Source organism: Asterias rubens, chromosome 9 (genome assembly GCF_902459465.1).
Source record: "Asterias rubens chromosome 9, eAstRub1.3, whole genome shotgun sequence".
In the NCBI taxonomy this organism is placed as follows: Eukaryota; Metazoa; Echinodermata; class Asteroidea; order Forcipulatida; family Asteriidae; genus Asterias; species Asterias rubens.
The window spans coordinates 18,453,600-18,477,582 of record NC_047070.1 but is presented as its reverse complement, the minus strand read 5'-3'; the positions used below and the strand labels follow the sequence as shown (position 1 = coordinate 18,477,582).

Here is a 23,983-nt window from a genome sequence, read left to right as displayed (position 1 = left end):
ATTACAGGTTGTTGAGAGAATGGTTTGTCTGCACATGAGTTTCACAAATAATTTAATTTACTTCAATTCGGTACTGAAAATTACAAAGCGCTGAGGAAGTTGCTTTACATCTTGAAGTGAGTGGGAGTATTTTGAAGAGGCATTCTAGTTGTTGTTTTTAAAAGTATTATTGTTCTTGTTGGAAAAGAAATTACTTCTCAAAATGTTTAAAGAGAAAAACACTACTTAGATGATGTATAAATGCATTCTGGTATAAATGAACACTTGCTGGAAAAATCAAATCGACAAGTCATATTGTTTGACAGTTGATATCTTTAACTCTCTCATCAAGCGGAAGTGAACGAATAACAACAAATCTGCTTGTGGTAAAAAAAAAATCCTATATTCATACAACATCAGACGTTTTTGAACCCTTGTTAAATCTATAAAAACAGACAAACAACTGATGTTTAACATGCAGTAGAAGCCCAAGCCTGACTACTTGAAAGCAGGCCGATCTCAACCGGACCATGACAGCACAACTCACATCATCCGGGCTACTGACATCTTCAACATCCTTAAGACAACAAGGGTTGGAATAAGATGCCTGTTTTGTCCGTGATGCGTTTTTCAAATAGCTCCGCTGATGATTTGTTTTGTTTGAGTTGGAAAGTCTTTAACTACGTTATCAACCAAATTTTTACAATTTTTTTTTTTTTTAATTCCTTGCAAGGTTCCTATGGGATTTAGGCTCTATATTCTGGTACACCTCTGTCCTGACAACCCTAGATGTGTTCCTGAAAAGAAGAAAGAAAAACTTGTCATCTACACGCTAGGGTTAGGGTTAGAGTTTGCGTTAGGATTAGAATTAGCATTACCATTAGGATTAGCATTACCATTAGGATTTGGATTTGGATTAGGATAGGGATTTGGATTTGGTTTAGGATTAGGAAAATGCACTAGAGCTGTCAGAACTTGGAGGTTTTGAACAGTGTTGGAACATAGGGGTTTTAGAACATAGGGGTGTTGGAACATTTGGATATTGGAATATACGTTGGTGGAACATAGGGGTGTTGGAACATATAGGGATGTTGGAACATACATGTACATGTAAGGGTGTTGGAACACAGGGCTGTTGGAACATTGGGATATTGGGATATTGGAATATATACGGGTTTTTGAGCATAGGGGTGTTGGAACATATAGGGGTGTTGGAACATAAGGGTGTTGGAACACAGGGATATCGGAATATATACAGGTTTTTGAGTTTAGGGGTGTTGGAACATATATGGGGTGTTGGAACATATATGGGGTGTTGGAACATAGGGGTGTTGGAACATTTAGGGGTTTTGGTACATAAGGGTGTTGGAACATAGGGGTGTTGGAAGATATATGGGATGTTGGAACATAAGGGTGTTGGAACACGGGTGTTGGAACGGGTGTTGGAGCACGGGGGTTTTAGAACATAAGGGTGTTGGAACATAGGGGTGTTGGAACATTTAGGGGTTTTGGTACATAAGGGTGTTGGAACATAGGGGTGTTGGAAGATATATGGGATGTTGGAACATAAGGGTGTTGGAACACGGGTGTTGGAACGGGTGTTGGAGCACGGGGGTTTTAGAACATAAGGGTGTTGGAACACAGGGGTGTTGGAACATAATGATGTGGTAACCAAGGGATGTTGGAACATAAGTTTGTAAGCCTTCGGCTTGGATGGGATCAACTGTTCTGATGGCAAATATGATACCCACACCTAAAACAACGTTGGTTTGAAATAACATTATCTCAGTGTAACACTGATACGCGCTGAGTGTGTTTTTATGTGAAAGTTAAAACAAGATCATTGAAAGTGAAAGACTGGGAGAAAAAGGAAAGTGTTTGTGTAGGCTTTGTAGTCCGAGAGTGTTGTTGATGCTAAAAATAACATCTTGAGAAATCAGCGGGGGATTCTTCCCTTCCATATCTAAGAGGATGTTTTGTCTAAGGTTTCATCGTGGTGTCTTAGGTAGGATTCATGGTCTTGGAGCAAGTAGTCCGTCTCGTATCATGAGAGAGAAAACTAGAGGAAAGCCTGTTCCAAGACTGAGCTCTGTTGAATTGATTGATGGGCTTTATGGATTTGTTTCTGGTAGGGGGGGGGGTAGGTTGGATTTAGGAAAGAGGTAGCAAGGAATCGTTCTTGAATAACAAAGTCTTGCTCATCTTAGACCCTGATGAAGTGTCGGCAGCCCAATTTCATAAAGCTGTTCAGCAGATTTCTTTGCTAAGCAAGAAATGATCAGGCTACCAGTCACAGCAATGGTAAATGTATGGTATTTTGGCCGGTAACCTATATTTACTAAGCAAGAGTTTTTGGGTGCTTAGCAAGTTGTTGTGTCTACATTAGGTCCTGATGCTATCATGTGGACATGGAGGAGTTTATTGTTTGTTATCATTAAGGGCATTCGTTCGTATTGTAAAAGTAAACCAAGGAAAGTTGAACCCTTGCATGGATGATGTTTATACAGAAAGCATCGTGTATATGTTATGATACAGGTTTTGTTACCATGTGTTATTGATGTATCTCTTGTTTTTAAATAGCAAGGTATACATGTAAGACAACATTGTAATTTGGTAGGCTGTATGATGTAGATGGGGCAGATATATTGGGGAATATGTAAGGGGTACCTTTGTTGGTAAAAGCATGGCATTTTGGCAGACAGTTTGGAGAAAGACATTTGGCTATAGGGTTGCTGTAGATTTGTCCTTGAAAAAAAATACAAGGAGAAAAACACGCAATTTTCAAAATGGCTGCCATTGCTTGTAATTCATTTATTTCAAAGGACAAATCTGCATGCCCAAGTACAAATATCTTTATGACACATGCTTATATATATTTTAAGTTATTACCAAACGTGTCCAGCGCCCTTAAACACGAATGACAGTGATAATATCAACAGCGTCCAGACAACGTGTGACATGAATGTGTGACTAATAACATTGCACTTTTACAGACAAACACCTCTCCCGCACAGTGTCATAACTATCTCTTTACACAGGAGTTTGTTTGGTAATATTTGCTTATTGCAAGACTTTGATAACGTACTCAATGAGTGGTTGAAATAATTCTAACATTACCTTGCAGGAAAAAATACTGTGTGCTTTGATACGCCCCTTAGGGGTGCGATAGAGCGCTTTATTAACGGAAAATTACAGAATTGGTTTTGCGAGCAAAAAAATCTGCTGGCAGTGTAAGCACTTTATGTAATCCACCTTATACATAAACTGACAAACCTGTAGAAGTTTGCGATCGATTGGCCATCTGGGTCACGAGAGATAAGTGAAAAACCGATTTCAAATTTTGCACTGCAGCGATGCCAAAACAAAAATGATAAACAAAGCTCACTGAGCGATAAACTCCAAATGCGAAATGAGATTATTTATTTGTCATTAAAAATTACTTTTCAGACAGAAATATTTCAAGGGATGTTTTCTACTATCATCATCATTAGACCGTGTTAGTTTTATGTATATCTGTGAACTTCATGATTTTTGTTTCTTACCAATTCTGCAACGTTCCTTTAATCTGCAGTTGGAAACATAAGTTGAGTTTAAGTATGATTTAAAACTTTGCATGGTGGAAATACGATATAGAAATGTTTGCGGTAACACCATGTAATGACTATCTCTAATGAGTTGGGGTGGTTCTGAAAAGAACCGTTGGTTTCTACTCAACGTTTCGATCAGTATGCTCTGATCGTCTTCTGGAGAAATTTGAGTTTAGTGCACTTTTTCTTCTCATAGGTTGGTGTACACATAGAGGTAGAAATAAACCTCCACAGTGTGGATCATCTACTGAATGTCGACACCATGCTTAAGGTAGAAATAAACTAAAACCTCTTTCTTTTTATCTCTCTTTCTTCGCTCCGTTGATCCGTAGGGATTTGAAGAGCTGCTTAGGATGGGCGCATGGGATTTCGTCATTAACCTGAGCGGATCAGATCTTCCTATCAGAGATGTGGATGATGTAGCAGCCATGTTGGCATCAGCACGAGGTAATGGCATCTTCATTTCCTTGGACAGATCATAGCGGTCACAGACCGTACGTATTTTGTTTCCCCGCTCAGTGGCAGGGTTCTTCCGTCAGCGGGGGAGAGCGCAATCCGCTCCATGGCTAGAGTCACTTGAGATTTAGTGATGAGAAGTGTCTAGTTGAGCGTATAGCTTACATGCTTTAAAGAGACAACAGAATGATCGATGTTGGTTGGGAAGTGACAGTGAAATTCTTATTATTGGCGTGGGTGGGGGGTGGGGGGTGGGGGGGTTTGGCCCTTAGGGTCATGTCACACGAGGCAATTTACAGGCAACCATTTCCAGGCAATCGCCATGAAAAAAGCCATCCACATTACAGTTTGTACAACTTTTTCTTAGTGATGGTAATTATAAGACATTGCTCGTAAAGTTACTCATGTGCTACTGAAGTGGTCGTGCAGCAGGCCTTGTGTGACAAGGCCCTAACACCAATGTGGTGTATACTCTAAAAGCACTGTATACTCTATTCTCTTTTGAGTTTACAGGCATATTATTCAAGTCATATTCACATCATTCATTTGAACCCACATTCTTAAGACATCTGCCCTAGCAAGGCAAAGGTCAATGGTTCGAATCCGCTTGGTGGCAGCAGAGTTAAGATCCATTGTTCTCGGTAATGAAAAATCTATGTAAACAAGGAAAATTTACTTGGTAAGTCTGCCTCCACCTAGCGTTCCAAAGTCTCACATTCCAGCTTAGCAGGAAACTTCTATGCTAATTCATTCTTCCCTCGACTGTACCCCAACATCACTGTCAGTAATTTAACAAGTTAAGGTTTGCTGTGACTGACAAGGGCAATCTGCTACATTTAATGCAGATGTTTACAGTAGACTACAGGTTGTTAGAAACCAATTTACCATTCACAATGAATGTAAACGTGCGGCTGTCTGTACTTTTCCTGAAAATTCTCTGGGTAGTTTAACGGTTGCCTGGTGTAAAGTGTAAAACGCCAGCAGTCTGACACTTCTACAAGAATCTTTCATTCCTGACATCAGGAAATCGATGCATCTGTTTTTTGTAATTCCACTCTAAATTCTTTGACATTTAGAAGCGGGGGATTACCCTCTTACAACCAGAGCAACAGTCAGGTTAACTTACTAAGTGTTATGCATACATTGTAAGCAGTATTTGTATTCAGGGTACAAGACACAGGGTTGTGAGTGGCTTTGGGTTCTAGTTCCATCAGCCATTTTGGTTTTGTAATGGCTGACAGAGTCACAGTCAACTCATGGAAACCATACTGCATGTACCTTCTTTGTGGTAGTGTCGTGGCCGAGCGGTTGAGAGCACAGAATTAAAACTCTGGTGTTTCTGATCAGCAGAGTGTGGGTTCGAATCCCCAGCCGTGACACTTGTGTCCTTAAGCAAGACACTTAACCATTGCTTCGTCCCTCGGATGGGACATTAAGAAGTTGGTCCGGTGTGTTGTGTGACGCACATAAAAGAAGCCAGTGCAGTTATCGAAAAGAGAAGGGGTTCGCCCCGGTGTTCCTGGCTGGATTGGCGGCATATTGCGCAACAGCACATAGTAAACCATTACATGGTGCGATGTAAAAGGAGTAGATCTCATAATTCAAAAACCTAGTCCCACATACCTTGCAGGAAATACTGTATGTTTCATTGCTTTGAGACGCCCGTCAGGTGTATAAAGACTATATAAATATCAACTATTATTATTATTATTATTATTATTATTATTATGTGTGTCAGTAGAGTCACCCTTTATCTCCACATATGGAAGTCGAGGCATTAATCTTATACATGCATAAAAGTTCACACCCTCTGCTACTTTTCTCTCTTCCCATTGGGAAATCCATGGTTACTGGACATTATGAAGCCTCGGATGGTTTACGTATGAAGTGGGTAATGCATTGATAGGAGCGCTGAGTATTGATTTATACAGTTATATGCACTCATATCACCCAGATATTTTTGTATATCTTCTCTGGGGAACTAAAATAATATCAGCCACTCTGCTTGAGTTCGGCTTTTTGCATTTCAGTCGAGTTGTTAAGATTTGAGGGCTTGTTGAATGATTACAAGTATGCACAGGTTGTTCTGTTGCTGTAAGTGACAATATCTTAAAGTCTAGCTAATCCTTTAATCAGATTTACAGAATTGACTGGTGATAAAAACCTATATTGCACGGCTAATATCACTACCTGCGTCTTGTGTGTTCGATGTCACACACCAAGTTTGCTTGAAGATAATGTGTTATCAAGCGCGCGCTCGTGGAAATACAGAAAAATATAGCGAGTCTGCGTCCCATATCCAACTCAACCTTCAGCCTCGTTGGATATGGGAAGCAGAAGCGCTATATTTTTTCTTAATCCACTCGCGCTTGTGTGATAACTTATAATTGGCCAAGTTTGCTAATCAGCTGGCTTGATACGGATCTTCCTATTTAGATGATGTAACCCTGATATTCTTCATACGAACAAATGAAGTGATAATGTTTCTCTACCTGTATAAATAGCCTTGAAATAATGAGATTTTTTTGGAGTAAGTCTCTTGTACAAGTGCATATTTTCATATTTCAACCGAAGCTGTAAGATGTACATTTGTATATTGGTGCCTTAAAATGAGTTGCTAAGGAGATTATAATCAAGGGTTTGTCTGTGTTTGTTCGTCTGTTTGTCTGTCCGTCTGTGCACAGCATATCTCAAAAGATATGGATGAATTCTCCATATTTCTTTGGTTGTGTAAAGATTAATCAGTGGACAATGATCACTTGATTCTGTTTGTTAGTTATGTTTTTTTGAGAGACACAGCATGCACATGGCAACATTAGCTCCAACCTGTGGAGTATTTCAGGGCTCATCACCAATTCATGAAAATTCCATGATTTTGCCTCATTTAATAATCCGCGTGGCGGAGGTCTGCACTCTCCTATCAAGTGCCTTCTAGTGCACTCTTAATTCAAGGGTACTTTTCTTCATTTTTGTGTTGTTAGGTTTTAACTTTATGAGACAGAACGGGAATTGGAACGATCGATCTGACAAGCCGACAGATTTCACCGTGTGGTACGGATGTGGCGGCCATGTTTACAATGTCTCCATGCGTGGAAGGCGGCCATCTTGGACCGACATGCATAGTACCTCGCAGTGGGGCGTCTTTTCAAGGTATGACCGAAATTCTGTGAGGCTAATAGTCGATGGGATTTGCTTTGAGTTACCCTTGCAGGCACTCATTTATACCTCTGGTTGAAGAGAAGCAATTATACGCCTCTCTCAATATTTATGCATGAGGTACGTCACAATGCTAACCCAAAACGAGGCGATGGGCGCAGCCACTGCAAGTGATGGGGGAATTGCGCCCATAGCCTCATTTTGGGTAAGAATTATGACGTCATGCATAAATATTAAGAGAGGCGTATAGTAAAACATCTTGTGCAAGGTCATAAGTGTCATGACCGGGATTCAAACCCACATTCCGATGACTTAACGACGATAATTTGAATTTGATGCACTAAACCACTTGGCCATGACACCATTTTTAATTTGAATGAATTTTTTCAAGGCGTTTGGGTTGGCCAAGTGGTTTGTCACGTGCTTTTTTACTTCTGGTTGAAACCACAGACCAAAGCTTTGGATGTGGGTTCGGTTTTCAGTCCTTCCCCAATTTTGTGGGTTTTCCCTATTTTCCCACACCTAAAACTTCTTCATTGCCTTCTCTGCATTGGTATGAATCATTCTCATATTCAACTGTTTTGAGGTGAAAAATTGTCCAAACCATATTATTCAGAACAAAATCTTTCTCCATATATTGTCTGTCCCCAATTATATTTTTTTATGGACATTAGTTTTGTTTGTATTAACCAATCTATGACCCTACCTTTAATCATATTGTGTGTTCCCAATTATAAAACTAACAACATTTTATGCTACAGGGATTTCGTCGAGCTAGTCGTCGGACACAACCGCGGTGATAAGATGGACAGCATTCAGTTCTTTTGTATGACAAGCATCATTCCGGATGAATCATTCATGGCTTCCATGCTTAAGATATCTCAGTACAAGTAAGCAGACCCCCACCTCCCCCAACGCCCCCCCCCCCTCTTAAAATCCACTGTTTGTGTTTTCTTTGTCGCTGCATTACGTGTTAGTGAACCTTCTGCCAAACACTACATGAGTGTAGAAGTTGTTCTTGAAGGGTTTGTTTTTCCTGTGCAATGTTTTTAGAAAGAGCTGTTGACATTTCAAGGTTAGCTCCTTATTGTAGATGGTTCTTGTTGTGACTGCGGACAAGCGTAATTTCAACTGAGAAGTTGTTCTTGCGAAATTGTGATATAAGTTGTATTAGAAATTAAAGGGATAGTACCAGATTGGTTTTTGAAAGAGTTTTTTTCACTCCCACTCTAAAAAAGAGTTGTTAAGGAAATGTGCATTCGGTCTGTAGGTTGGCGACCTGTATGCCTTCAGAGGGTAATAATGTGTCATTATCCCGAAGGTATCTGTCGTCAATTGGCGAAACCTAAAAATCAGTACTGCTAAAAATTTCACACAAATTTAAAGCACCCATTTCGATTAGTTGTATGAAATTTGTTTTGTGACTGAAGTGTTTCCAAAAGCTTTAATTATTATTTTTAATAAACTGAAACTAACAACTTCCGCTTTTAAAATTTTCCTTTTTTGTTTTGGTATAGGGACACTTACATCCACAACAACCTTCATCATTTGAAATCATTTGCTCGTAAGGACGACCGTGGGTTCTGCCGTCATACTGAAGATATTGACTTTTGTGGACAGGTATGTTTACTCCTCCCTCCGCCCACCATTAAATCCATGTGAATCTAACAGAAGGTTCCTTCAAGATTTGTGCATGACCCAGTTAAACCAGCACATGAGGCCCTGCTAGGGAGAATGGTCTCTGGGATGGGGACATGATAAGTGAAAACTGAGGCAAGGATTTCTGATGATTTTCTTGATTCGGCCATTTATATCATTCCTGGAACCAGCTCAGCTCCCTGGGGAGTATACAGCCTGTGCAACAAATATGCGCTACTCGGCTAAATTAATCACATGAACCATCTCTGCCCTCATAGGTACCCATTTACCCCTGGGTGGAGAGAAGCAATTATAGTTAAGTGTCTTGCTCAGGAACACAAGTGTCACTACCGGGACTCGAACCCACACTCTGCTGAACAGAGTTCAGTGCTCTTGTCAGCTCAGCCACGACACCCCAATAAAGTTAGGAGATATATTCAGGAGCTAGGTCATGATGACACTTAAATGGTGTTTGAAGGGTTGCATGGTGTGGAGAATAAGAGTTACTATAAATATTAATAGTAAACTTGCGGGTACAACCATGGGTTAAATCTCTTTTGAAGAAGTGGTGGCTCTGAAAAGAGCCGGTTAGGTCTTGACGTTTCGAACAGTAAACTCTGCTCGTCTTCAGGAGAATGCTGGACTACTGGAGGTGGTGGAGCTTATGTATGGCTGGTGGAGGGATGCACTTTTGGGCGGGAAGGATCAAGCTGTTCTTGTCCGGTGAAGCGTGTGAGTTGGTTGCTGGCTGGATATGTGTGCGTTGGAGTGTGTCAGTGTTGTCAATGTTGAGACTTGATAGTAAGCAACATTGGCTTGAACATAGTACGATTGGTAGCCACTTGAGACTGAGGAGAGTATGGGTCATGCCCTCAATTCTTGGAGACCGTATCAAGCGGCGATGTGGAACAAATTTGCAGTTTATTAAACTCGGAAACTGGCCGACCGTAAAGAAGACTATTGTAGGAATCTAATCTGGATACAACAAAGGCGTGGACCAATTTGTTGGTGAGTGGTTCATCTAATAATTGTCTCATCTGGTTGATGCTGGTATGGATGGCTGCACGGCGGAATTTTTAATATGGTTCGTCATGGAAAGATTGCTGTCAATAGTTGCTCCTGATTTTGAGCTTCTTTCAGAGGTAGATGAAAGCGAAGAAAGGAAGAGGCTGTTGGATGAACTTAGATGAGAAATGACTCTTTCATCCTCTTATCAATAACACTGGTCAGATATATTTATGGTGCTTTGGGAGTATTAACACTGGGCCTATTGGTCTAGTTGGTAAGACACTGCTCTAGAATTGCAAAGATTGTGGGTTCGAATCCCACCTGAGTAATATGTCTGTGAATTGTTCACAGAGCTTAGGAAAGTACTCAGAATAAAGTGCCAACACACAAAAATAAAATATTAATATTGTATTGATGCATACTTCCATATATTAAGCTGGGCATAATATTATTTGGTTTACCTTTACTTTGATGTGTGTAGAGCACTGTATACTTCTTAGGTTTATTTATTGATAAGTTAAACTATTTTCCCCCATATATTTTATGTTTAAATTTTACTTACAACACAAGGATACAATTTTGAAACTAAAGTATTTAAAGAAAAATAAACAGGCACATTATAAACTCAATATGGTAGGGACCAACTTGGTCGGTGACGTTTGAAAACACACAAGACTTGCACAGTCTATCGGGAAAGGTTTGTTTCATGTTTCAATCTCTCGCTATCAACTTCTGATGAAGTTCTGATGTTTCAATCATCTTCACATCATAAGATGGTGGTCAAAAAGCTTTATCAAACACGCGACCACATTCTTAAATTTTCACTGATAAGTTTGATTGTATCTGCATTTATATACTGTAGTATTAAAACATAGAGTGGTTCCAAAAACTTAAGGTATACTTTGCCTTAAAAACTTAAAAAGTGCAGTGATAGTATAAGTAAAAATACTCAACAATTTGACCTCAAATTTATGGTGTGGCCTAAAATATTTATTTCCACATCGCAACCAAAATATCTCTAATAATGAAAAGGGAAACCAGGCAGAAATCACTGATTAAAGCAGGAAATGTAATGTGTGAAACCAAAACTGGTTATTATAAACTATATTGTGTTTAAATCCACACCACTTTATTTTTCTTATAATTGTCACGACAGTTTTGTTGTTAGCATTGACACCCAAAATAGGTTCTTTGATTGTTTTTTTTGCCGCAAACTATTATTCATTGAATTTTCTCATTTTTGCTTTTGAGGGGAATATTGTCGAGTTTGTCAATGAGAAAGATTGGATTTCACCAAAACAGAAACTAGTAATATGCCACAAAGGAAACTGACTGGGTAAACTTTATTAAATTTGTGGGAGAACAGTGTCAACTTTTCTTCCCTCACCTCAAATCTAAACAGACATGACTTACAATGAGTTGTTTTTTTTGTTGACAGTTTTGTCAACCGAGGAATTTTCTCCTTGGTAAATTAAAGATTTCTTCTGTAGCATTTAAAGGGCACCAAGGCAATGAACAGGGGGCACATGTTGCGGCAATCACCTTCGTTGCCTCCATGAATTATCAGGCCTTATCAAATGTTCACATTCTCAGGGCTGTTAAATAACATTGCCTCGATTCTAGATTTCTGACTTATGCTACAATTCTTATCAACTTAAGTTTCATTAACTGACATTTACTAAAATGTACTGTCATTGTGTGCTTCCTTCAACATATCTTATCTCAATCTTCCACATTGAAACAGGGTCCAGGAACATTTGAAGTCGAGGACATCGACACGATCGGACATCTCGCGCATAATCTCTTCTTTGCGCGGAAGTTTGACGGTGCCGTAACCAATCCTGTCCGCCTCTACGCCCTGGAGCTAAGCTCTGGAAAGTACTACAGTGATCTCCGCAAGAAGTACATCTCTGAAGGATTTCTGAGGTAGGTCTGGTGTGAGTCACTGTTGGTTTCTGTTATTTTATTAGAACTGAGTAAATTTGTTTTCTCTATTCACTGTCACGTTTACTTTCGTATTGATCTGTGATATAGAAACGTCAGTGTGTGTGGAGTGTTGAAACCAGTTGACCTTCAGGCTTTGAAAAAAAGAGAGAGTTTTATTTCAATTTTTAAAAAAAATTTATAGATTAAAATTTGATTTAAGAAACTGTTGTCTTTGATATTTATTGGACTACTTTTTGTGATTGGAAAATTTGAATAAAATTTACCGAAGATGAACCGTTTAAACCACAATGGATTTTAAAGGGAAGGTACACCTTTAGTAATTGTCGAAGAGCAGTCTTCTCAGTTAGTGTATCCCAACATAAGCATAAAAAAACAAGCCTGTGAAACTGTGAGCTCAATTGTTCATCAGTTTTGCGAGAAAATGATGACAGAAAAAACACCCTTGTTGGATGAATTTGAGTGCTTTCAGATAGGAATAAAAGACTTCTAGCTAGAAGGTTTTTATTATTTTATTGAGAAATTACCCCTTTCTCAAAATCTATGCTACTTCAGAGTGAGCCGTTTCTCACAATGTTTTATACCATCAACAGCTCTCTAATGCTCGTTACAGATTCAGTTTTCAAGTTAATATTTGTTTTGAGTAATTACCAAACGTGTACCTTCCCTTTAAGCACTTGTTTTGGAAAGGAAAAATTGAGGAAAATTCCAAAATGTGATAGGGGCTGTTAGACATAATCAAATCAGGCATGTGGCTGAAAATAGAAATTATGAACTCTCAAATCTATGGAAAGCATGCACGCTCAGGCAGGAACTGGGTTACAGATCATGATTCAATGTACAGCCACAGGCCTGCGTTGATCATGACGACTACATTTCATAAAAAAAAAAAAAAATGCAAGGTTGGAAGATCCATACTCAACCATAGCACTCTGTGACTTGCAGATATTTCTCAAATATTGTTGATTACATTTTTGATTAAATTCTCCATATTTAGGCATGACATTCATCCTTATTTAGTCAATTTGCCCCTTTCTTGCCGTTGGATAAATCAGGAAAAATTGTTATTAACAATGCCAGAAAAAACTACTTGAGCCTACTTGGTATGTAGGTCAACTCTTGTACTCAATAAAATATTCATTTGTTTTTCTTCGAAGAACCAAATATCATGCCTGATGTATGTAGATATGTACTTTTTAAAGTACAGTTGCGGAAAAGTAAATAAACTAAATCCTTTATCGTATCTTCATAATTAATACTCAAGTTTACACTCCGCCCGACAATTCGATCAAGTTCCATGCTTCTCCTCAATGACCCAAGTCTCGACACACCAGTGGTGACAGATCTTTTTCTTCTGGAATTCTCTACCACTTAATCTAAGATCTTGTCTTTGTGCCACAAAATTCAAATCTCTTCTCAAAACTTATCTTATGTCACATGTTTTCAAGGACTAATTTTGTTGTGTCTTTTGTTTTTGGTTTTACTGCGCCTTGAACACCCAGCAGGGTGGATATGTTCGTATTACAAGTCTTTATTATTATTATTATTATTATTATTATTATTATTATTATTATTATTATTCCTAAATCCAACAGGCAGCTAGTTAGCCTAGCTTTAGAGTCGGAGTATGGTACCCTGTACCACAAAGAGGTAGAGGTTGAAGAACTTCTCAAGTTACGGATCTTTCCGCAAGTCCTTCCGATGGATCCGTGCTGCTCTCCGGTCTACAACACCAAGAACCGCATCGCTAAGGATATGCGCTACTGGATTGACTTCTCTGTGGTGAGTATGTTGGAGACTTTTTCCTGGATATTGAAACATTAAAGCTTGGGATATTGAAACATTAAATTGTTGCTTAGAAAATTGAAACGTAAACAAAATTACGTGAGTATTTGTTGCTTAAATTGTTTCTTAGAAAATTCATTTAATAAATTAAATTGCTGCTGTTATAAATAGTAGTTTTTGCCTAACAGAAAAATTTGATTTGGGGTTTAACAAAGAAAAATTGACTGAATAAAGATTCAAGGCATTTAAAAAAGCGCAAAAAAAAAACCCCAAAACAGGATCTCATTGAGAGGAACTCATGAAAACGCAACGCTTGGGTTGTTGACGGGGAATCAAACAAATTAATTTTTTTTGTATGAACAAAGAGATATTGACTAGAGCAGGATGTGAACCAAAGACCTCCGGATTAATGTGCTGGTGCTTTACCAACTGATCTATCTAGACCTAATGTTGGTGATCTCCCTATTTCGTCAATATCTTTGTTCAGGGTGCTAGCCAGAAGTCATTTTATCTCCATCATTTTCAGCTTGACATGAAATTTGACCCTGTTTCTTTTTAAGAATCGTAAAGTTCGGTCTGATTATAAAATTGATTGGATGGAGGGATTTTGATTGGCCAATCCGTATTAGTGGATTGTATTTGCGAGAATCTTTCTTGTATAGATTTCACCAGAGTTGAATGTGGATACACCTTGCGTTGTGAATCAATTTGATACCTAGATCTCATCTAAAATTCAGAGAGAAGGGATGGGGGGGGGGGGAGTAGTTGCTGTCCAGCTGATTAAAAGCAAAAATTCATACTGGTGAAGCAGTCGTGTACATAGCCTGGTCATATTTACTCAACATGAACGTGTCCGTTATTAAAAGGCTCCAGATCCGTGTCATTTATCTTCTTCTTGTTTGGTTTAAGCAATTCCCCTGATGAAAGCTATACCCCCTTCTCATGGTGGAAGTAATTATCCTCTAGCTATATTTGATGTTACTTCTTGTGTACTAAAAGCACCACAAGCCCCAAACCAATCCCTACCCCAACCCCAACCCCACCACAACCTAAATAGACACATTCTACTGCTCGTAGTTGATAAAGAGCTTTCTGTGATGAGAGCAATTTTTCACCTCCCTTTAACACCCCCCCCCCCCCCCTCCATGAACCCTGGAGTGTGCCCTGTACAAACAAATGTCTTATCGTTTGGTTTCCTATATTCCAGTCCGTTGTGTTCTTTAGTCTGAGCAAAAGGCTTAAAACGGATCCTTGCAGGGAACAGCTTTGGTTGTCTCAGGAGAAATCTAAGATTAAATGTCTCCTGCAACAAGATTTACCTTAAATGCCATCCACTATTGCATCTACTATTGGATAAGGCATCTTGTTATCTCCCCTCCCCTTGTCAATTGTTATTTTTAAATTTAATCTGCAAAAAGCTGACACTTCCAGCCAAAAGCTGAGGTTTTTGTTCCCTGTTTGTTATTTTTATTTTTGTCATTTTTATCATACAAATTTAGCCCGGTGTACATTTACCTGCTCTTAAACTGCATTTAGTTGTCACTTACTCCGGGGCAATGTACTCTTATAATTATAATAATAATAGTAACAACTGCATTTCTATAAAATATTTGTCAAAGAACCAAATATCATGCCTGCTGTTATTATGCTGTTGCTGTCTTTATCTCTATTCGTCATAACTGAATACTGGTTTTTAAACCTCAAACCAACCAATTCTTTGACACAATTTCTCTGTTTTGGGTAAAGGTAAAGAAAAAGTGCACCAGGCTCAAAGATGCAGTCTGGTCTTTGCAGCCCGTTTGCAGAATTTAATCAAATCTTACTTATTCATTTCAATCAATACTGTAAAACCCAAACGCACCCTTGCCAATTCAAGCATGTATGCTTCCAGGCATGTATGCTTCGTTTTTGAAAGGGCAAGGGCACCAAGGAATTTTTTCCTTGGTAAAGGGCACCCTACTTGTATGAGGGAATTGTAAACTTCTGCTGGAGCATTTCAAGGGTACCAAGGCAATGACCAGGGGCCAATTTCATAGAGCTGCTTAAGCAAAAAATTTGCTTAAGCACGAAAATAGCTCGCTTATTTTACACATGTTACTGGCCAAAATTTCATGCCATATACATTGCTTATGACTAGTATTTAGCTGTTGTTTACTTAGCATAACAATTGAGTGGAGTTTGGGCCGGTATTCTGATTTTACTAAGCAATGAATTTTTTGCTTAAGCAAAATTTTGTGCTTAAGCAAAATTTTTTTCTTAAGCAGCTCTATGAAATTGGGCCCAGGGGGCATGGAGGCAATCGCCTATGTGAAGTATCAGGCCTCTGCTAACAGCTGATCAATGGGAGGGGCTAGAATCTTGATACCTAACCAAAGACCACTATACTTAGTGGTCAACTTAATACAAAACAATACATCCATTGAAGTATGCATACAATTGACAAAAACCAAGGGGAAAGCGGACAATGCGGTATTCTGGCATATGATTTTAAATTTGGACTGGTAACCTAAATCTGCTAAGCAATATTATCCTGTGCTAAGCGAGTTCTTGTGCTTACAGGCTTTTATGACATTTTGACTTGACCTCTCAAGAATTCAGCTTGTTTGCAATACTGTTTAAGAAACGTACATCCGGAGGAACTCCACGGCAAATTATAGAATTTGTAATTAATTTTATGTCACGCTGCATTTGCAAACAGCAACAGCCCCTGATGTGACATTTTGCATTGATTTTTTAAATACATTTTTCTAATGAATAAATTCATGTTGAGTTTACCCTCCAGTTATTCCAGGAAAATTGTGGCAGTCGGAAGGATGTGTACTTGCGTACATGTATGTACACATATTACCTCACTGTCTGGGAGTTAATTACAAACGGCTAAAGGGAAGGCAAAAGCACAAGCATACCGATTGGGGACCAGGGGCCAATTACTTAAAGCAATAAAATTCATCGCAAGACAAATTCGTCAGGATTGCCATAGTGATTTGTATTGTGACACCACACTTTACTAAGCAACTACAAATTGATTTGCAGTTAAGATCAATCTTAGCTCTTTGTGAAATCGCCCCCTGCTAGGGTGCCTGATGTGCCCATTCAAAATTTGTTCGGTGCCCCCATCTTCCTAATCTTCTCAAAAACAAAACAATTGAACCCCTTTAAATATTGACCATCTGAAGAAAATAATAACAACATGACCCCCACCATTAAGAAACTTGGGTCCTGCCCCATCCACCTGAAAAGCGTGTGTGCCCCCCCCCCCCCCCTTCCCAAATACCTGTATACGTGATAATACATATGCTCTGTTGATAAAATTGTCGGATTGAGTTCTAGGGGGTCTCAATTTAAAATAATATCATAAATTCCTCTTTGCCTATTGACTCAAATCACATGGCGTCATCCCCCATGAGAAATCTTGGTTGCACTATTTCTTGGAGTAAGATTCCCTCATGTGTTCAGGTGTTAGGTTTCAGGGTTTATTTTTCATACTCTTCTTAAACCGTAAGATCCTCCTCGCAAACTCCGGTCTCACAGTCCTAACCACCTTATTGAGCCCATATCCAATCATTCGTTATTGTATTCGTTGTTATTTTGATTGGTTCGTTGCTTTTCGTTTAACTTTTGCTGTACTTTTTGATGTACTTGTATTTGTTGAGGTCGAATAATATAATTTTTTTAATTATATAATAATAATTCATGGGGAGATCGCTCTTTCTCTCTTGCTGCGTCACACCTATGGAACAAATTGCCAGAACAAGTAAAATCATCTGTTTCTTTTATCCCAATTTATCTTTTTAAACCAAGTTAATTGAGAAATGTTTTGTTTTTCATTTTTGTTTTACTATTTGTCTTAAATCTTAATGTTTTTGTTGGTGTTTTCTTTGAATAGGTGGAGCTAAAATCTTCAGAGAGAAGAGTGTTAAGAGCTTCCTTTGTAAGTTATTCTCATATTAAATAATTTATTTATTTATTCGTTAAATAAAAGTTTGGTACAGTTTATTCATTCTGATTGGTTGGGGTTGAGAGGAGATCATGTAGCCAGGTTTTACCATGTGATATTAACGCTAAAAAGAGTGTTTAAACATGGTCCAAAGCTTTTCTCAGGTTTAATTTCTTATGTGAAGTATACCTCCTTCTCTAATACTACATTACTTCAAAGGGGGTCATCCCTAGTGAGGTTGTATAACATCAACAACTCTCCAGTGCTCTTTACCATGTATTGCCATTGACTCTAGGGGCACAAATAGACCAACTCAAACTCAGAGCCCGAGGTTCTGTAAGTATTCTATACTTACCAAAAGTATACCCTGCCTTTAAGCTCTGCAAAAGAGAGAAATTGTACAGAAACTTTAATAATAACATGAGGTTGATGTATGAGGTGCTAGTAGTGCACGATCCACACGTAGATCGATAGTGTAGTAGGTGAGAGTTCTCTGCGAGAAGTCGTAGAGTACATGGAGGCGCCGAGTGAAATCCCCCAAAGACTGACATCACACTGTATTCCTCATCTTGAGTGCGATCCACCCTTCTCTTTGTAGCATCATTATTAAGATGGGGAGCATTAGGAAAATCTTTCTTAACAGCTGAAAGTGTGATAAATTAGTAAATCGTAATTAGTTATGAGTGTGACGCCATTTTGTCATTTATCAGTAATTGTTATGGTTCACAGAGGAGTCAGGGGAGTTTGTCCCATGTCAGTTTTGACAATCTGCTGCAGCTGAAAGTGTGATGAATGGTTTAGGTTTTTTTAATATGGTTTTTAAAGCAAACAAATGTATGAACTGAGACTCAGGTCACGTCCTAAACTGCGACCTCTGGCTATAGACGATGTGACCTATGTTTACATTCAAACCGCCCTCTGTTGAAAAAACACTGTATACGTTTGCCAGGCAAAAAGACACGTAGTCATTGTAAGATTGCATACACTTTCTAGCTGGCTGCCAAAACACAAAAGTTTTGCCCGGCGGTATGCGCACGAATCATGTAATGGGTTGCGTGTGATGTCGGAGGTCACATCGTCTATAGCTATGGTTAGATCACCCGTGTCTGCCTATTCTTCAACTAAGCCAGACGCACTGATTTAGCCAAAGCTTTAGTATAGTGGTGTAGTATTTTGTATATACTTGGTTTTTGCAATAGATTGGATAGATTGTTCTTATAAGAACTTGTCCTGCTGTTTATCTATTGCTACGAACTGCCTCAAGCTACCGGGCAACCTCGGTAGTCTAGTTGGTAAGACACTGCTCTAGAATTGCAAGGGTCGTGGGTTCGAATCCCACCCGAGTAATATGCCTGTGATATTTTTTCACAGGACTCGGGAAAGTACTGTAGTATACAGTGCTAACACACATCGGTGTATGGGTACAACCAAAATTAATATTTCTACGAAGTAGAGCTCTGATAGAAACGTGTCCTGCTGTTTATTGACTCATGGAGTGTACAATAATTCTGTTTCTTCAGGTGCCTCAAAGTCGAACTCAGTGTTTTAGCCGTGGACACATCAAAGGGCTGTATCTGACGACCAAACCAGAAGGATCAGGGTAAGAAGAAACATCATTTAAATAAATAAAAAATGTGGATTGGGGTTCAGGCCTGACCTGCTTGCTGTTTTTCTTTTCTCCAACATCTAAAACTGAGACTTATTCATCATTATATCTTCACATAATATCATTAGGTCCATGGTTCAAGCCCGGTTCATACTTCCTGAGAATGCGATACAAATGTTGACGTCACAAATTTGCAATGAATAACTCGCAACAATTGACTTGTGCTCAACTCCTGCAAATTATTAGCTGCGAAAAACAGCCATGTGAAATCAAAATTTGCTTTGTATTCGCCGGAACTATGAACCAGGCTTCACAGTGTTAGTCTCTTGGTTTCACTAGCAGAAATGTGTTAAAATAATAATATCCAGTCGTGTGCAGATTTTTGATGGATTCCAATCTGAACCAAAGCCAATCATTAAGGGTTGATGTAATAATAATTTGGGGGGCTAATCGTCCTTACTCGCAGCTAGAGCTGAATTGCGAAGGACTCGGCTACAACGTGTTCGAAAAGCAGGCATGCAAGGGCGCCTTTGGCTGCCAGCCACATCAACCCATAATGACCACGGAGCACAGCCAAGTTCGAAAGTGTTTGATTTTTTCCTGAGGGAGGAAAACCGGAGAGTCTGGAAAACCTTGTGGCACAGCAGAGAACCAACGCACAACTCAACTCACATATGGCCCCGACCAGGAATCGAACCAGGTTCACCTTGGTGAGAGGCGAGCGCTTAAAGCACAAGCCAACTGTGCCACATGTAGACTGGGGAACTATGTAGATAATTGGAACACTACTCAACTATTAGGGGCTAGAAATGTAAGAATTATTGTGTATTATTAAGTTCATAACCAGTTCATTCTCATTGTTGATTTGTCATGCAGGAAGACCCAGGTAAAGGGTGGAATCCGTCTTCCAGTGGAGGAGGCAGGCTCAGCTACCCTCTTCATGGCTTCACATATCAACATCAATGAGAACATCTTAGGAGCACCAGCTTGCAACGAGGTGGAAGGATTGCCTGGTAAGGACCCACTGGTTCCCTGTTAATATTCAAGCACCTTCATTATTTCAGACTTTCAAAAAAGAAATTCTGAAAGATAACTAGGTCCAATTTTTGGCTGATTTTACAAAAATAATTCGATTTAATTGCGAAGTGGTTACATAAGAACGTTTCTCTAGAAACCATGTAGGGCCTACTGGTTTTTTTCTGAATGTGATATCATATCTTTAGCTTTCCAGAGTTTTTTCCCGACTAAAAAACAAAACCAAAAAACACAGTTTTTTATCAACTTTATTTGTGGAAAGCGTACAGTTATGTATTTTTGATGATGCAAATCATGTGAGGGTCCGGGTCTAGAACATACAGGAAGTTGGCCATTTCAGACATTTTTTAAACTTGCACATCTCATTCCTGTATCACACAAAACGACATAGAGAGAGAGAGAGAGAGAGAGGGGGAGGGGGCTAGAAAATAAGAAAGAAAACCGAATGAAAACAAAATGGCTCAGATAGCAATGCACACACGGTCATGGAGCTTTGACCGTCTGTGGCTTGTTTGTGGCTGGTCACAAAGTCAAGGTCTATGCCAATCTTAGTGTTATCTTTGTCCATTCCCTCCATCCACCGAGCCCTAGTTCTTTCAACCTGTTACTGCCGTAGCTATTTACAAAGAAAGGAAGCGCTAAGCTCTCCATCTAGGTCAAGCAGGAAATGACTAGCATAAGAGGTTGCTGGCAACGTAACTTTACTGGGCAGTTGAGGGGGGGGGGGGGGGGGAGTTGAAAAGGCAATATGAACAGGTGGAGAAACTTTGTGGCATGTTGTTTTTAGTTTTGGGATTTTTTTTTTGGGGGGGGGGTCAGGTTGTGAAAAGTTTGCGAATACATTTAAAGATTAGACATGAGTTTCTCAGGATTTTCCCATGATCTCCCTAAGCCCTCAGAGTTTCATGAAGTGAGTATGAAGTACTCGCCAAATAAAATAAAAGAAGATAGTATCCAAACCTTTTCTGGTTATGCCACATATCAAGCATCAAATGGAAAAGAATTAGATAAATAAGAATCAAATCTAATCAAGAAGGCAACAAATCCTCATTATTAGTGAATTGTGTTCACACAGAACGGTTTTATTTTATGTTTTGTTTTTGTTTTTACAGACGACAGTTTTGAAGGTCGCTCCCCGGATAGTTTCTCCTATGCTTCCTTCCCCACCAAGCCTGACGGCAAGAAGCTTCACTTCAACGCCAGCCTGGTGGACCCTCAGGGGGAGATCAAGTGCCTGGTGGAGGTCATTATATCATGGAAGCCTCCTCAGACATCAACACAGAAGGTGAGGGTGCTAATAACAATTGACATTCAAGCCTGTATGCTTCGTTTATGAAAGGGCTAGGGCACCAGGGCATTTTCTCCTGGGTGGAGGACACCGGTTGTAAATTTCTACTGCAGCATAACAAGGGCACCAAGGCAATGACCAGGGGGCTTGGAGGAAATTGCCTTTGTTGCCTCCATAAAGTATCAGGCCTGAGAATCATTGGCTGAACGGTTTACATCATCTAATTTTAGTTCTGATGGTTTAGTCATTGGTCTGGTGGTTTAGTCATGGTCATGACCCTTGTGTCCTTGGGCAAGACAGTTCACTATAATAGGAAACTTTTGATACGCTGGCGGCACGAGACGTAACGAATCCTTTTGCGGCTCTAAGCGTGCGCGTACATGCTCAGTATTGCGCACACAAGTCTGAGTACGTGCACTACTGACGAGCTGTGTAAAAAAAGGGCGTCCAAAGTCTCTGAATCATGCTTCTCTGCAACCAGGGGATTGAATGGGTACCTGTGAGGGTAGAGGTTGATATCATGTCTTTAAAAAGCCTTCTGGGTGCACGGCCACTCGGGCTGTATACGCCCCAGGAAGTTGAGAAAGAGCGAGCAGTGCCATTTGGGAAAAATGGACCATGGACTATGGAATAGACTACTCATTTTATTTTTCCCTTCTTTATTTGATTCTTGTTCCACCATTAGTCAGATACCCTGCGCTACATGAACACCCTCAACTGTGGCCCATTAGAGCCTGGCCTGTGGACGCTGGTTCTCTTCCAGCGAGGAGTCAAGGAACCATTCCCATACACAGTACAGCTTGTATTGAGAGAGGCCAGACCACAAGGATGGTTGGACTTCAAGAATCAGGAATCAAAAGGTGAAGTTTCTTTGGTTTAACTTTTTGTTTAACAGGTTCAGTTAGGTCCAGTTATTACAGTTTTCTAAGAGCGAGGGTGGGGTCTTACTCCCAAACGGTGGTGGTTTTTATTTGTCAGCTTCTTAATAATTAAAAAACAAAGATGATACCAGCTTTTATCCACTTATTTATTGAAATGATTTAAGATGTCAAATTTGCTGTGATAGACATCTGATTAGTTTATTCTTAAAATTTATTCTATTTATTAAATATTTGAACCAAGAACACTTGACTAGAGCTGGATTTGTACCAACGTCCTGTGGATTAACGTGCCAACGCTCTAGCAACTGAGCTATCTAGCCCTATGTTGGCGTCTCCCTATTAAATTCTATGTACCTTTTTACTAACCCTTTAAGAGACCACAGCAGGGGCAAACAGCTTGTACTAATTCAATAAACCACATGGAAAACTGACTGGGTACACAGTTTGGGTTTAAACAAAGAAAAATTGACTGGACCAGGGTTTGAACCAATGACCTTGGTATTAACTTACCGGCTCTGTGTTAGTAGTCTACCTAATAGTCAATATCCTTGTTCAGTCAGAAGCCATATCAGGGTGCCAGTCAGAAGCCGTAAAATAACATAATTTTTTAAAATAATTGTTATTGTTGTATTTATTAAGATGAGCTTCATGGAATCTGGATGACTGAAGAGATCAAAGAGCTGACCGAGTCTGAAATCTCAGAGGGCAACTATCAAGTTCATCGATCGCCGAACAGTAACGAGCACGGGAATGGTATTGTGGCAGTCCCCGGCAACAGCAACGTCGGCGCCGTCAACGAACGCTTCGATCAGTTCGGGAAGGAGGGGGACTACAATAAGGCGAATGGTGAGCGGGAGGTCGGCGCTGACGGTAACTCCCTGGAGAAGATCCCCCACAAGAACCAGGCGGACGACAGTAGCGATGTCAGGGATGGTGACGGAGCAGCGTACCAGGAACGGGTCTTCGCCGCCCAAGGGGAAGACATTGATGGTATGCGTGGGATGCACAAACGACACGGACATCTTAATGGGATTAGAGCGCCCCCACAGGAGGGACAACAAAACGTTGACTCTGTTAAGAGCCTTAGAGCTCATATTAAGGAGGGGGAAGGGGTGATGAGGCCCCATATTAACCCCGATCAAGCTGTGAATAAAAAATTACGATCTGTGGATGGAAAAGACATTCTAGGAAGAAACATTAAAAATGATCTCAGCTTGCACGTACAACATGGAGACAGCGGTACAATTTTTAAGTGAGTATGGTTTTGCGTTGAAAACTTTGAAATGAGAAGTTTTGTGTCTGGTTAAGAGCGTGTCTGATTAGGTGGCTACAGCTACGACTGGATGTTCACGTCTTCATGCATTGAAGCATCGGACATCCTTAGCAACACCCTTAACAACAGCTGTAGCCGCCATTTTGGATATGGCCTACCTGTATATAACAAAAGCTGTCGTGTTGGAATGAATGTACGTATCCAGATACCAAAAATGGTCCTTCCTTTTAACACTTGGTTGTGTTTAATGAATGCTGTTTTGTCATAACTTATGGCAATTTCAAAACGGCTGCATCTCAGAGTCTGTTCATTTATTATTAAGCATCCCCTCTAGATTTGACAATTTGGCGCCAAGAGTGTCATTTATGAGAGATAATGCGCTATATAACTGTACTTTATTAATATTATTC

At 39.7% G+C, this 23,983-nt stretch overlaps 1 protein-coding gene across 2 annotated transcripts in view; it reads left to right on the top strand.

Annotated features, from left to right (window-relative positions):
* The window catches only part of LOC117294445, a 109,788-nt gene that overhangs the window by 78,565 nt on the left and 7,240 nt on the right, over window positions 1-23,983 (top strand). For both annotated transcript variants that reach the window (XM_033776848.1, XM_033776847.1), the window contains exons 8-19: window positions 3,899-4,013; window positions 7,004-7,172; window positions 7,940-8,068; window positions 8,696-8,798; window positions 11,569-11,750; window positions 13,364-13,550; window positions 17,440-17,484; window positions 19,011-19,090; window positions 19,973-20,109; window positions 21,244-21,416; window positions 22,105-22,279; window positions 22,940-23,552. In XM_033776848.1, coding sequence (XP_033632739.1) covers window positions 3,899-4,013; window positions 7,004-7,172; window positions 7,940-8,068; window positions 8,696-8,798; window positions 11,569-11,750; window positions 13,364-13,550; window positions 17,440-17,484; window positions 19,011-19,090; window positions 19,973-20,109; window positions 21,244-21,416; window positions 22,105-22,279; window positions 22,940-23,552 — 2,108 coding nt within the window. The remainder of the gene's footprint in view (window positions 1-3,898; window positions 4,014-7,003; window positions 7,173-7,939; window positions 8,069-8,695; window positions 8,799-11,568; window positions 11,751-13,363; window positions 13,551-17,439; window positions 17,485-19,010; window positions 19,091-19,972; window positions 20,110-21,243; window positions 21,417-22,104; window positions 22,280-22,939; window positions 23,553-23,983) is intronic.